At 55.3% G+C, this 14,345-nt stretch overlaps 4 protein-coding genes across 4 annotated transcripts; 1 reads left to right on the top strand and 3 right to left on the bottom strand.

Moving 5' to 3' along the window:
- Window positions 1-334: 334 nt before the first annotated feature.
- On the bottom strand, window positions 335-3,352 carry CSUI_006766 (uncharacterized protein). Its single transcript, XM_068066919.1, has 4 exons — window positions 1,072-3,352; window positions 898-955; window positions 681-769; window positions 335-568 (listed from the first exon to the last, which is right to left on the bottom strand). The coding sequence occupies exons 1-4, from the start codon at window positions 2,827-2,829 to the stop codon at window positions 542-544; spliced, it is 1,932 nt and encodes a 643-aa protein (XP_067921110.1). The 5' UTR covers window positions 2,830-3,352; the 3' UTR covers window positions 335-541.
- Window positions 3,353-3,900: 548 nt separating this feature from the next.
- On the bottom strand, window positions 3,901-8,519 carry CSUI_006765 (uncharacterized protein). Its single transcript, XM_068066918.1, has 4 exons — window positions 6,564-8,519; window positions 5,950-6,026; window positions 5,523-5,610; window positions 3,901-4,842 (listed from the first exon to the last, which is right to left on the bottom strand). Exons 1-4 carry the CDS (start codon window positions 7,662-7,664, stop codon window positions 4,135-4,137), a joined length of 1,974 nt encoding a protein of 657 aa, XP_067921109.1. The 5' UTR covers window positions 7,665-8,519; the 3' UTR covers window positions 3,901-4,134.
- On the top strand, window positions 8,518-11,198 carry CSUI_006764 (uncharacterized protein). The gene has a single exon (XM_068066917.1). The coding sequence runs from the start codon at window positions 9,453-9,455 to the stop codon at window positions 9,888-9,890; it is 438 nt and encodes a 145-aa protein (XP_067921108.1). The 5' UTR covers window positions 8,518-9,452; the 3' UTR covers window positions 9,891-11,198.
- Window positions 11,199-11,966: 768 nt separating this feature from the next.
- On the bottom strand, window positions 11,967-13,194 carry CSUI_006763 (dolichol-phosphate mannosyltransferase subunit 3; the record flags this gene model as incomplete). Its single annotated transcript, XM_068066916.1, has 3 exons — window positions 11,967-12,091; window positions 12,375-12,482; window positions 13,075-13,194. Coding segments are annotated over 3 exons (285 nt in total), but the record flags the coding sequence as incomplete, so codon positions are not given.
- Between the last annotated feature and the right edge of the window lie 1,151 nt (window positions 13,195-14,345).

Genomic DNA, 14,345 nt, shown 5'->3' with positions numbered 1-14,345 from the left:
GCGGCAGGATTCATGCCAATGGTAAGCTACCCTGAAAAGTGAGTTGCAGTCCTCCCTCGGCTAAACTTGTCATAGGATGTTCCTGCACCACGCGGTCCTCTCTTTGTCCTAGGGAACTCCTTTATCAGGAAGTACTACACGATATTCGATCGCGATCACATGGTAGGTTGACATTACTAACCTTACTTTCAAAATGGAACACCGCTTGTGTTGGGGCAGATGGTCGGCTTCATGAGGTAAAGTAGACAATCCTAACTGTCGACTTCGGGTTTCACATCAATATGCAACCGGCCGTCGGTCCACAGAGCCAACCACAGAGGTAAAAGAAATGATTTCTCTTGTGTTTCGCAAAGGACATCTACAATGGTTACCCAAACGCAGGAACCGGACCCCCTCTGAAGGAGGAGTCAGGAAGCGCGCAATACACCCTCGCCACACTGGCTGCTCTTCATGTTGGCCTTGCGCTCCTCCATTTCTGAAAGACAAGCTATAATCCACGCAGTCCTGGTCAGCTAGGCAGCCGATCACACGGCCGGGGCAGCTACTCCACCGTCTCAAGAGTCTCAGCCTGAAAGCAATGCAAGAGAAGACTCCAAATCATGTGCTCTCTTGAAGATGCACTTGCTGAACCAGCGAAGTACATGACAGTGACCTCTATCAGTGCTTAAGAAAGAACTCACATAGAGATTGAAGCGTCTTCGATTCTTTTCCGGTTCCGAGGCGACCTGCTCGAACAGATCATGTGTCCACTTGTTCTCAGTTTTCCGCCCTGCAGGCATCCAAACAAGTTGCACTGGTATGAGTAGCCCAGTACGTAGCGTCAGGTGCGACTGCTGCATTTCCGCCCACCCCGCTAGAGTGGGTGTGAAACTGGGCCGAAAAAAGACCCTGTCTTACCTCTGGATCTCTCGTTTGCAAAGCCTCGCCTTCGATGGCCTAACACGGGAAAGGGCTCCTGAATGCAAGAAGGACGCACATGCACGTGCCTTGACCCGGCTTCCGGCTTCGCTTCCGGAGAGCGACGGTGGTTCTCGGTGTGATGCCGGGTCGGCTACATAGTACAGCGCTTACCTGCCACACCTCGTGCCTGCTGTACTGAGCGTCCTGGGTGCGAGAGATCCCGACTGGCGTATGTCTTGGCCCGAAAGGAGACTCCCTCAAAAACACCTTGCGGTTCTTCTGCAGTACTGCAGGGTCCTGAAGGTCGTAAGTGAGCTGCCCCGTCTGTCTTTCGAAGCCCAGCGGCACTGTTGACGCAAACGTATCCGCCACGGCTAACAACGGACGAACTCTGCGAGTGGGTCCTGCCCTCTCAAAGCGGTATGAGTCCGCATTCCGTGTGAATGGCATCCCCGTCAAGCCAACCTGTCTCGAGTGTGGCAGCCCCCTGTGATGTTTCAGCCGGTCTGGGTACCACACTCTCCGATCTCGAGAAATCGGCAGCTGAGCGACAAGGCTTGGATCCAAACTGCGGATGTCGACACAGTCCACAGCCGGGTGTATGGGTCCGCTCTGTTCCTGTATCAAACATTCCGGATCAGGTACATTTACCCCAGCTCTTTTCGGTGCTGCTGTGATATTGCTGGAGGCCTTTGGGATCGCCGGCACCGGGTTCTCAGGGCCGTTGGCTGCGGAATTCGTATCAGCAGGCGTGAGGGCACCAAGACTATTACTGTCCGTGACAGGTCCGTCGACAGCGGGAGATCCAAGCGCGGCACTTCTAGCAATATTTCGATTCCTGCCCCTCGGAGACGACGAGCGTGCATCGTCTTTATCTTCTGATGGATTTGGAGACTGAGACGGCTGAGCACCCGCAGTCTGATTCAGCTCGCCTGAGGTGCGGCCACTTTTCCCAGGTGACGAGAGGCTCCCAGGCGGTCCAACCTGTCCTTTACCTATTGCAGGACCAGTTGCGGTGTGCATGTTATCACCCCTAGAGAGTTCGCATTCCCTCCCTCGTCGCCGCGGCGTGAAATCAGACGGTGGACAATTCTCTGTTGCATTGTAGGACTGGCGGCCTTTGCGCGCGGTCGCTGAAGGAGAACTGCCGCTGCCCCCTCCAGCCGCACGAGTCTGCCGGGGTCTGTCCGCTTCATCTGCGCTAGCCTCTCCACTCCCCAAACGAGCTGTAGTTCCTGTTTCTCGGTCCCGGCGGCCAACCCCTGCTGTTCTGTTAGATTCGCCATTACCGAGGGAGCTGTCGCGCACTGCAGTCAGCTCCCTGCTACGCGACACGTGGCGTCTCTCGCTATCTTTTTTCCTCTCTTGGTCTCTACGGCACTTGTCCCCGTCCCGATGTCGTTGTTTTGCTTCATCAATATGGTCACCGCCCTCCCGATTTTCGCACGACCTTCTTGACTCTTCTCGGCGAGCGGGTGTTGTCCTCTCATGCTCAGAAGAGGCGCTTCGGACCACTGGAGTTATCTGAGCTGTCGTACGCCGAAAAGATAACCGGCTTCCTATGGTTGCGGTGGCCGGCAGAATCCGGGGTTTCGTACAAGTGTCGTCCACCCGCTCCTTTTCAATCAAAACTTCTTGCTTGCGAGTGCGCGGAGAGCGGCTGCGGCTTCTCCGGCTCGCGGAGCAACGCGGTCGGTAAACATCCGGGCTTCTGCGTTGCGACCGCCCTGAGTGTTGGTATGACTGCGGGGAGTAGCGACGTCTGGATTCCGACCTTGACCGGCCTCTTCTGCTAGACATATGACGCCTGTTGTATGGCGGACTCCTACGGTGGCTTCGTGGTGTTCGACTCAGACTGCGCGACACCCTGTCACCCTTGGCCCTCGCGCTGCGTCTTTCGTGGTCCCGGCGCCTCGCCTCCCTCTCCATTTTCTCTGTGCCCCGCCGCTCCAGAACACGCCGCTGCAGTCAGCGCCTATCGGTGTGTGTGCCAGACTCGAAGTCGGTCAGTCAGCACGCCATAGATAAATCTGGGGAAGTAACTCTCGGGTCCGAAGCTGAGTACCCAGTCTTCGAAGAGGGAGTGCGTCTAAGGGAACGGCCTCTTTCAGCCACGCAGTCCGCGAGACTCCTTCCTCAGCACTCGGCGGAAGATCGCGATGGCGCGTGTGCCTACACGCGCACGGACCTGTACACTCAAAAAAAACGCAGTGAAGACGGACGAGGAAAAAATTTATGCAGGAATGCGACAAATGCTGTCGGGCTTAGTGAAGCCTTTGAGAGGTGGGGGACGTGCATGCCCCTGCCGCGACTCTCTTCGGAAAAACAGGCTTGCGCCGTGTTGGACGGTTAATTGTTCTAGTCGTTATTCTCCATTCACAAAAACACAATTGCTTTTTCAGATCTGGGTGACAGCGGACGTGTCATGCTAAAGAGCGGCGCGACCTGTAATAAAGGGACTGCTCCGATGATTCCGCCGGCCGTTTCCAGCATCATTCGTCTTATAAACTGATCTGCACCAAAGATCAACGCTTGAGCGAACGCATGCCGGGTCACTACCGGGCCAAGTCGGTTTGGCTGTCTCCAAAGAGATGACTGAGAGAGCACACGCGTGTAACCTTTTGTTCAGTCGAAGGGAAAGTGGTAATCCGGGAGCGGGCACGATGTATTTTGTGCTGCCACGTGCACCACGGCCAAGTGGCGAGCTGATCCTTTCATTCGAAAGCTACAGTCGAGCTACGTAAAAGAGGATTGAACAACGCCCCATGTGAGGGGGAAGACACACCGTTCTGCTATCAGTGCTTCACATCTTGCGCTGCTTTCCCGTCTGTGCCGTGATACCAAGGATCCGCTTCTTCAACGCTTCCCCTCCGAGTCATGAGCGCCAACAACCAGTCAGCAATCTCGTAATTAGACCCCACAAGTTTGCGATCCTGACCACGCTTTGTCTTGAAATGAGGGCGCATATTTTTACAAGTTGTTCCTTCGACACAGCCGATATCAGAAACCTCCACATATTCCATCATGTACGATCGTAACTCGAGATGAACATTACTCATACAGCATAAGAAACCGTCACGCACGTCTCGGCAACGCTAACGGTGGCACACAAAAGACTCAATAGTGCAAGGGTCGTCACTCAATCTCCTTACACACGGTGACGGAGCTCAGCAAGTCGCTATAAATCAAGGCGTGAAGGCGGGCCGGAGCACGCCCCTGTCGTCCGTCCGCTGTTCACTTGCGCCTTGACTGCCACTCGGCGATGAAGTTAGAAGCCCACGAGACGTCTTCGTTTAGAACGGTCCCTACCGGGGCCGCTTCGGGAAAGATGGACGCGCATGCAGTGGACACTGGTTGTCGCTCCCCACTAAAGACTGGGCAAGGATCGTGTGAGAAGCTGTTTGGTACCGGTGTCTGCATTGAATCCTTTTGTGTCTCAGTCTCCCTGGACGAGAGATTGCTCGCCGGAGTCGAGGTTTCGAGTATGGGGGACAACAATCGGGGAATATTACCGTCCGGAGGGGTAGTGCTTCCGCAACTGGTTATGATCGGTGCACCTCCACTTCCGGAAACTGACTCTTGAGAGATTTGCCGGGTACCTCCGCCAAGAGGCGAGGCTATCCTTGCAGTCGCCGGGCAACTCGAGCAGGAGGAGTACCTCTTAATAGCTGGTTCGCTGAACGCGTTGTGACTGTCTATTAGGGCGGGGTAGCACACTTCTCCTGGACAGGGCGAACCTAGGTCTGGCGAGTAAACGGACGTGTAAGACGTATAGCAGCCCTGTTGTACAGGGTACTCTTCTCCCGAGGCGTGAGTCAGACGTTTAGACGGTTCCGGTGGCAGCGAAGCAGAAGGACGAGCTGTCGTGACGCAAACAAGGCGTCGCAGCTGCTTAACCTTTTCCGAGGCCGCCAGCATTCTCCCGCGCACTTCAACTAGCATCTGCGGACACCCGAGGACGGAAACGAGACAGTTGTGTGCTGCTGTGGGAATTCCACCTGATTATCGCTCTTGTTGAGTACTGATACTTTCTACGGTCGTCTTGCGGCGCACCCGGTTGGCTTCTAAAGCGCTCGCAGACAACACCGACCCACTTGACGACGCCACAGAACGTCCGCTTTTGATGGGCGTTACTGAGCGGCTAGAGGAATGCAAACGGTCGAACTGTGACCTCATCTCCCTACGACAGTACGCTTGCCAGCCACCGGCACCTACAGTCACTTTTTGGACCCAAGCTCTAGAAGGTGGACTTTGCAATGCTCTCGCTGGATCGAGAAGTCTGTCCTGTGTGCGGCCTGCTGCGTGATGCTCGAGACAGATTTCTGGAGGAAAGGGCACGAGCAGCACCGGTTGGGATAGAAGGATGCTGACGGCTGGAAACCTAACCTCACGACGTCAGAACCAAATGCCGACGGGAGGACGTTGCTTTCTTAGCTTCCGGTATAGCATGCGTGTGCGCGGTGCCAACGTGCTTTCAGATCTAGAATTCAGCCGTTGCCCTTTCCGCCGAGCGGCGCTGAGCTAGCAGAGTGCGGGCGAGAAAATGATTGATCTGAAGCACCGAACGCGGAATGCAAATTAGCCTGCCCACATGGCAGAAACGGCTGTGATACTGTCCTTACAGTCTCGGCATTTCGCTGCTCGCTTTTCAAGCTGCGCTTGAACTCCTCGTTCTTCTTCCGAACCTCCGACAGCCCCAGAGCTCTCATCCTGAACGGGCAGAGGCACGTACGGAGCACAGACACGAACACGAGAGTGGGACGCGGATCACAACGCAACGCGCCATTCCTTTGAAGCAGAGATGTGCACATCCGAGAAACCTGGATTCAGTGGATGTCTGCGGGGTCGATCGAGCTTCGAGAAAAGAGGCTTCAGAGTATCCCATAGTGCCCAAGTGGCAACACTTGCAGATGCATACGCACCAAATGAACGAACTGCATCACGGTGTGGGCAATCAGAAATTCCCAAGGGAGAGATATTCGTACAACCACGATGTCTTCCGTACAACGGCGACGGACGTCAGCGGTGAGCAGCATCTCTCCCTCTTACTCCGCAGCACGACAAAGGGCCAGCGCGCAATCTCGAAGAGCGAGGAACTTTGCATCGACGCCTGAGGCTTCCGTAACCTGCGTGAAGCGGGTACCCACACAAAGAGAACCGGGTATGCACCCAGCCCCGGAGATTCTTGTCAGCTGGTCCAAGCAGCGCAGTACCACATCCGGTATGGTCTCGACAAGCTAGGTACACGCGGCTATGTACTTGCGAGGCACCGCTGACAGAGCCAGCAGCTCCCCTCTGTCTGTCTGTGCGTTCGTGTGTCTTCAATCCACTGACCAGATCACACTCTATGCCAAAGCACACTAATACCGGTAGTCCAGGTGTTGATTGACAGAAAAGTTACGAAGCCAATGTTCTAAGTTAGAAGGAACCCCCCAAGGCGCTATATTGACACCGCAGGTCACACCAAAGCTGGCCGCCGAGCGAAGCGCCACGCAGAGAAAAAAGCGCATCACATGCAGTTGTGCAGGCGTGCTGGCGAGAGTAAAACGCGTCAGAGTACCGGCATCACGCACCCTCCGGTGAAACGACTGAACAGAATTGCGTGAAAGTCGGAAGACATTCCCTATCAGGCTGATGTAGGCGTTGTTCCCTTCGCGTCGTACCTGTCTCTGGACTTCAGCAGGCAGCTTCTGAACCCACTCATCCATTCTTGCTGCCAGTTGTCCAAGAGCCTCTTTCCATGCGGCTCTGAATCTCCGTTTCTCTCCCTCTGGTATTGTGGCTTCCGGGGAAACCCCTGCAAGGTCACCTTTTCGCTTCAAGGCGGAGGAGCCATGAACGCGGTGGGCCTTTCGGCTTTGAGGAAATCCCCCCGGCTCCTGCGCCCTGTGGGTATTCCCTTTGTCCTCGGCAGGGAGAGGAATGCCCTTCTTTGAGGGCTGCAGCACAGCTGAGCCTAGCGGCTCCACAGAAGCCACACGTTCTTCCCCTGGTCTCTGCTCGGTCGTCTGGGGTGAGGTATCTTTGTCCCGGAAGCGCAATGAAACGTGGTGACTACGGCTTGATGGAGGCACCGACTGAGCAGTCTTGTCGGCAGTAGACATCCCAGGGAACTCGTCTGACAGCTTTGTACCCAGGCGGCCATCGTGGGTTCGCGGTCTCTCTAGACGAAGAGAAGTATTTCTCTGATCTGCAGAAGGATCCGTCCGAGTCACTACATACGGACTCGCAAGCCTCCTCAGCTCCGCTTTCACCGTCGTTAAATCCCTTTGATTGGACAACAGTTCCTGCCTCACCCTATCTACACCTCGGTCCCTTTCGACTTCAGTGGCAGACGAAGCTGGAGCGGGCGAAACGGTTCGCAGCGGACTGGTATCTTTCGGTGACCGGTCCACCCCCGGGGTCCGGGAGGTCCTAAGTGGCCCTGCGCCTCTAGCAGATGACGGGGTGGAGAGGGTACGGCCTTCGTCAGGCCGAGCCTTGCCAGTTGAATCATCTTCTGAGCTATATATACTCCTTCTGATGTACTGACCCGTAGGGGAAATACCCTCTCGTCGTTCTGCTCGTCTGGGCGAGTGTCGCCTGCCTAGACCAGTACGCAGAGTGTAAGGTGTAAATGCAAAATCGCCTTGGCTACCTGTGCTACCGTCCTCTTGAATATTTTTCCTGGACCAGCCCAGGGAGGGGCTTTTGTGCCGGCCGACAGAACTGGCCTCCAGAGACGCACTGCGCAAAGAGGCTGCGAAGCACATCTGCGCCGCCATTTCGACAGACCGCCACCGAAGTGACGGGGGGGCAGGTTGGTTGTACGGGTCCGGCTGCAGATAGTTCCTTCGCGCGGGCTACCCTAAAGACAAGATAGTCCAGGAAATGAAGTAGAGGAGGACGAGTTCGACCTCAGCCCTTGTTTCCCGCTTCAGTCGGAACTTAGCGGGCCATGAGGTGAGACTGACGGGGAATACGGGGCAGAAAGCGCTTGCCGGACTGCGACGTCCGTCTCGGCCCCTCCGCACGAAGAGTGAAGCGGCGGCAGGAAGCGAAGCGGGGGCCGGTTTCGACAAGGGTATGGGCTTCGTGTTGCGAGGCAAATGCCTTTTTTCCGAGTGAATCGGCCGCCGTCCTCCAATCCAAACATGATCAAACGATTCTCGGCTCTCCGGAGAGCTGCAGCGGATACCTTTCGGCCGAGCTCAGCAAAGCAGAAAAAGTAGGGCTGGCGGTCCACGGGACAATGCAGATAATACTATGTAAAACACCTCTGAGCTGCGCGGTTAGATCCGCGGCTCGGCATGCATTGCAGTATGCACAGCGGGAAGCTCTGTGTCTTGATGGTATCAGCCTTGATGCTACAAAGACACCTCCGCATTAAAATCCATGCCCAATGAGAAAAAGAGGAGGGGAAAACAAAAAGTATCCACGGGGACGGAACAGACCACTGCCGAAGAACCAAACGAGACACAGCCATCTGCTCAAGGGGGCGGCTGGCTGCTCTGAACGCCAGCCCAACGCCAGCCCCCGAAAGCAAAGACAGACGCAGTCACGTTTCCCGTGCCTGACCCCCGGAACTAATGATCGAGTACACAAACGGCTGTAAAATCAACAACAGTTCGACATCAAGGAGGGACAGCAAATTCAGATAGACGAGAGCGATCTGCAGCTGTGTTCGTTCGGTGTATCTAACGCTCAGCCCGACAACCCGCGCTGTCCCAGTTTCCACCGCCCCCCCCTTCCCATCGCCGCTTGGTGATGCGAGAGGTAGCACGTTGCTCACCACGGGGCTCCACGTTGACAGTTTCATAGAAACTGCGAAACTCTTTCCTTGTCGGTGGCTGAGAATCGATATCTGTAGCACTCTTCCCTCTCCCGGATGGCGCACTGCTCAAACTTCTGAACCTGTACACTCCCACCGTTCTGGTTCCTTGTGGAGGCGATTTTCGTTCTCGTGTCCTTGCACGCAACAAGGTATCTAGATCAGCAAGTGTGGAAACACCACGCCGGCCACAGCCATGAGCCAAAAGTGAGGAAAGACACGGGTTTGTGATGAAGAGCTGAAGATGTCCGCAGCAAACAGCAGGACTGCGAGGGAAGCAACGGCGACCGAGATGCCAGGTTTCGCATTGAGCTGGACCAGAAGTCTCCCACCGCCAGAAAGACAGGAATTCATGGCGTCTGAATTTCCTTTCTTTTTTTAGGCTCGTAGAAACAACGGGCTGTGGTTCTTCTTTTCACAGAGAAACTGGCCTTTCCGGCGTCCCCCGGATAGGACGCGCAACTTCAGAGAAACCTAGCCCGATCAATCCCATTCGTGTCGTCGTCGCTTCCGAGGCAAGTGGGTGACCAGGTGTGCAGGGAGCCTCGAAACCGAAGAGTCTTAAGTGTTCCCCCCAGTTGTGGTAGGCCACGCCCGTTCACTCCACTTACTGTCCGTCCTCTTGTGGGGCTACGCGGACTACGATGCTACAAGACGCCAAGAAACAGGTTGCTCGGAGGGACTGTCACCGAATTTTCCAGGAGATTTCGAACTACCAACACGGTGCCGGTGTACAGAGAGGATGCTCGAAAACCGGGGCGCGATCACGAGCATTGGTTCCGCGGTTCTTTGCAGGCCCCACTTGGTCTCCCGTCGCGGGCTACAGCACACCAGCAGCCCCCGCACCCCGTGTGTCTACTGGCGATGCTTTGCCTACACGGGCGATCACCGTTCAGCGATGCTTTCATTCGGTCACGGTCGTTCGAGCCCTCTCTCAAGTCGTTCGATTCATCTCCTGCAGCTTGTCCGGGTGTGCTTCCTGTGCTGCCCGCTGTACAGCAGCCACTGGCACCAGTCACCGGAGGTTTACCAGCGTCTGGAATTGATACAGCGGCTTGCTCTCAACGCGTCACACTGCAACAGCAATTTCACTGTGAAGACGCGAATGTGGACACGAAGTCGACTCCCCGTGTTGCTAAGAGCTTCGGGCACACTCTCGAATATCACTGGCTGCCACTAGAGCTTACGGGTAAGCTCTCCTATTCGAGCTGAACAACTACTAGCACTGGCTCCACAGACACAGTACTCTCTCGTGGAGAAAAAGTGATTTCCCTTCGGTCGCTTCCCCTGCGCTGGCCGTCTCCATCGCCGTCGCAGATGGTCCCCTTCACACGGAGCCAGTGTACACTCTTTGCCTGCAGAGGAGGTCCAGCGCCTTCCCGGTATCATGTCTCTCACGGCACCAGGCATACCACAGCCACTACGTGCTACGGAACTCTCGGAGTTGTGGGCAGTTCTCTTTTCTGCTTATCACAACTTTACTGAGCTCCTCACAGCTGACTGCTTGCCGAGTGTCCACTTTAGCTTCTGCGGGCGTACCACCTGCTTCAAACTGAAGTTAGTCTCCATCCGAGCCTTCGCAGAAGACCTCCAGATTCTTCTTGAGGTCCGGCTGCCTACTTGGTTCTTTTCTTACTGCGCCGTTGACTTCGTAAAGAAGGGAGGCGGCACCAGGAAAGAAACAGAGAAGAGGAGAGGGGGCGATTCCAAAGTGCTTCCATATTGTCTCAGACCGCACATCTGGAACTGGTGCAATCAATCGCGTCGCCAAGAGGGGCCTAGCAGTCCGAGCAATGCCCAGTTGCAGGTTCTACCAGAGCGACCCAGGAATACCCGTTTTGCCAGCTGAAGGTGTCCTGAAACTTGCTTTCTTCTAACGAATGCTCTTCTGTGTGGCCGTGCTCCATCATTCACCATCGCTGCTCCTTCACACTCCGGCGCACAACTTGCCGTAGGAGTTCCCGTTACCTGGACTTCTGTCTCAGTATGAAATGTTTCCACGCGTGCTTCCAGCTCGTCGCTCCTTCCCCCTTTTGCTTCTTTCGAGGAGTTAAAAGGAAAGTGTACAGCTCTGAGGTGAAGCTTGAGTGCTTCCGTTATTTTCCGGTCCGGCAGCACTACCCTTCCGTGATTAACTCCGCAAAAGTGTTACGAGAATGCTACACTGGTGAACGGCGGCGCCGAACAGGTGTGTAATGCCTGAACATGTCTCGCAAGATGGACAAGACCCGAAGGAGTAGGGGATGGTAGCATTCACGATGGGAGCGACGCCTTTCCTTCGCGCGACTAACTGAACATCGGACTGCGGCCAGACAGATGAGTGCCCTTGCCGTGCAATACCGATACACTGGTTGCCTTTTCTGGCGAGCGGGAACGCACGTGAGGACTCGACGTCCCACCTCAAGAGCGCTGTGCACTTCTCACTGTTCACGGGAAGGCAGAGGCAGAGGGTGAGATTCTGTGCTAAGACAGAACATGAGTCCAGGTAATCGGTACTCCTGTGCTCGCGCTTGCAAGCTTTCAGACAAAAAAGCATTGCTGCAGCACTAGTGTGGATTGAATTCAGCCTTCTGGTGCAGCGCTCCTGGCTGCGCACTAAACTACAACTGCTGTCGTGATCCGGGTACTCACACATTTCAGGGTTGACTAGCCCGACCAAAAGAAGTCGGGGATGCGCGCCCCATGGCGAGGGGCTGTTGGAAAGCGTACAGCTAACTCTCCCCAGTTGCTCTCGAGGTAGCGGTAGGCCGAGCGAAGCCTGGGGCCGTGAGTGTGTGGTACAGCACGCAGTCCAAATCCCGTTTCTTTCGAGGAAAAGCAACCATCGGCCTCCTTGAAGGGCCGCCCCCCTGGCCGGAGCGAAACAGGGCTCGCGCACAACCGATCTGGTGCGGCCCGCGTATGTACGTCTTCTTCACTGCGCCGTATGTACTCTCTAACTGCTCCGAGCGATGTCGACACTTCACGCAGTCACATGATTCCAGAGATCAACAGTACCGGGCAGTGAGCAACAGGCCCGACATAAACTCTAGCACCCATTTACCAAACTGAGTAGCAAGACCGAAAAAGAGGTGCACAGGACTAAACTGCTCCCGGTAAACCGAAAAGTGGGATAGAGTGATTCGGGCCGCTGCTAATATGAAAAGCGATGCATGATTGCACAGGTTCTGCGTGTGCTCCGACTTGTAAAAACCCAAATGATTCTCCAGGAGACACGCAAAGCACTTATTACCGAAGTACAAAACTGCTTACACCTCTGCTGCTCCTCATTTGAGTTTTCGAGATTGGAGATCAGTAATCAACTCGACAGGAGTCCAGAAAGTTCTAGTTGTCGAAAACGTATCCCCGCCGGTGCAGGTCAGCCCTGGCATGTATGAGATCCTGCACGGAAAAGCACAAAGCAACGAATTACAGGGAGCTCTCAACAGAGCTCGTCGAAATGCTGCTGTCGTCGCCTGTGCGCGCCACGTAAAGCCGAGAAGTCTGTGTTAGATGTACCAGACGGCGGAAACTTATAGCAACCTTGGACCGAGGAGCCAGGCACTGCTGACACCAACGCTTCCTCGGTACTACGCTGCCGTCAGTCGTACTTCACGCACGCCTCGTGTTTTCGCAAATTCGACAGTTTAGCGCTGGGAGGGCCAACACCAAGTGGAGCTTTCACCTTCGCAAGTTCTGCTGCAGCTTCCTTCTTGTCCTCAAACCGCATAGCCTGGCCCGTGACCTTAACCGCGGCGTAGACGCCGAATAGCGCAACCGCGATGAAAGGACACTGGAGAACAAAGACGTACGGCACAGTAGGCTTAAGTACGACACTGTCGCGTGCTGCGCTTGTATGGATATACAAGGCATGCATAGATAAGTCAACAATGTACACGAGGTCTTCGGTCTTGACGCTGTCACAGTCGGTGGTGGCGGCAGCAGCAGAGCCTAGCATCACAGACCAGCACGGGCACTCTACGGACGACGGGCATGACCACTGATGTTTTCGAGAGGGAATGAGACAAACAGCGGCGTCCTTCAGATAACGAAATGCACGAGTGCGAGGCTAGACAGCTCTACGGAATAATGTTGCGCACACCTGGGCATTTCATGGAGGAAACGTGTACAGCCGCGTGTCTGGGGAGACAAGAACTACTAAACATCAGCATACACCTGGACAGTATAGTCTCACGCCGTCGGCAGGCACCTATACTAATGCCGGCGCCACCTTACGCGCCTCAAAAAACACCCGGGGCTAGCGCGGTTCCATACCCAGGGTACCACTCCTTGTGCCGTTACCAGGCATCTTCACACACCCACCAACGTGCATTCCCACATTCACACTGCGATGTAGACAAAGACGGGTAGGAGTATTTCCTTACGAAAAAAGCGCCGGAGAACCTCCAGTCACTCCACGGGAGACTCCCAAGATACCCACTGGTAGGTACCCCGGAAGAGACCGAAGCTAGACTTGTCGCAAGAAGCCCAAGTGCCAGCACCCACACTGCGCACAGGCCGGCAACAAAAGCAAGGAATTTCTTCCCTCGAGACATCATGAATCTCTCTATATCCTCTCGCCTCTCTTAGCTGGAACAGCTGAGATGACCGCGTACGTAGGAACCACGGCGTGTTCGCGAAGAACGCTTGACGGAGTTCTCTGATCACACACAGCGGTGACATTACCGTGAGACACTCCCAGAGTTCATGCAGCGGGGGCGGTTATGGCATTCGAGGACGTCGAAAATTGACTGGACAGAGCCAGCCGGACTTTATGGTATGGTTGCGTGGGGGCTCGGAGCAGAAGCCTGACAGCAGATTGAAAGGGACAAGAGCAGCAGTCGAAGAGAAGACGAAGGGCGACACCGGATACCGAGGGAGGAGAGGCCACCAGACGGTCTATTGAAGGGGACGCTGCTACGTGAGAGACCACGGACGACGAGAGCCCAACGAAGGACGGAAACTGCTCATCCCCAGAGCAGTAGGTAGGCGAACGTCGCGAAGGTTTTGAAGCGCTCGTGCTGCTCGGGCCGCTGTCGCAGAGGATTCTGCATGGAAGAGAAAAGTCTGGAGGCATCACGGGGCCACAGGCCAGCGAGCGTTCGAACCCCCAACCCCCATCACGTTACGGAAACTCAGCTATCGTGACGGTCGAGCGCCTTCAACGGGGGTTTGCACGGCGTCGCGGCGGGGACGTAGCGTGTTGCTCGATGCGAAGAACCACGAACGAAGCGACATTACTAAACGCGAACAGCCACACCCCACGTTTCACGCACCAGGAGAAATATTTAGTTTTTTCTTCCGTTGGACTTGCTCGAACGTGGCCTGCTCCTCCACAAGGAATGGGTGGTCGAAAAGAGCAAGAAGCATGGAGGACTACAGCAAGCAAACCCTAACCTCGGAGATGCGGACACAGGCCAACTGAGAATTAAGTCGGACGCACACCCGACAGGCAGCGATGAAGTCTCTCTACTGTTGCAGCCACAGAAGTCAAGACAGAAAAATCACCTTCCCAAGAATAAAATTCCCATGAGCCGAGGTCACCGAACTTCGGCAGATACTCCACGTGGTGATCATGGCCGAGCCTTCTAAACGTAAGAATGCTCGGACAGAAGAGCCGCCAGGAAACTCATCCACAGCGTTGATTACCCCTCCC

This window comes from Cystoisospora suis (assembly GCF_002600585.1).
Source record: "Cystoisospora suis strain Wien I chromosome Unknown contig_3457, whole genome shotgun sequence".
NCBI classification, from domain to species: Eukaryota; Apicomplexa; class Conoidasida; order Eucoccidiorida; family Sarcocystidae; genus Cystoisospora; species Cystoisospora suis.
Note: the sequence above shows the minus strand (reverse complement) of the source record. Positions and strands in the feature narration are given on the sequence as shown.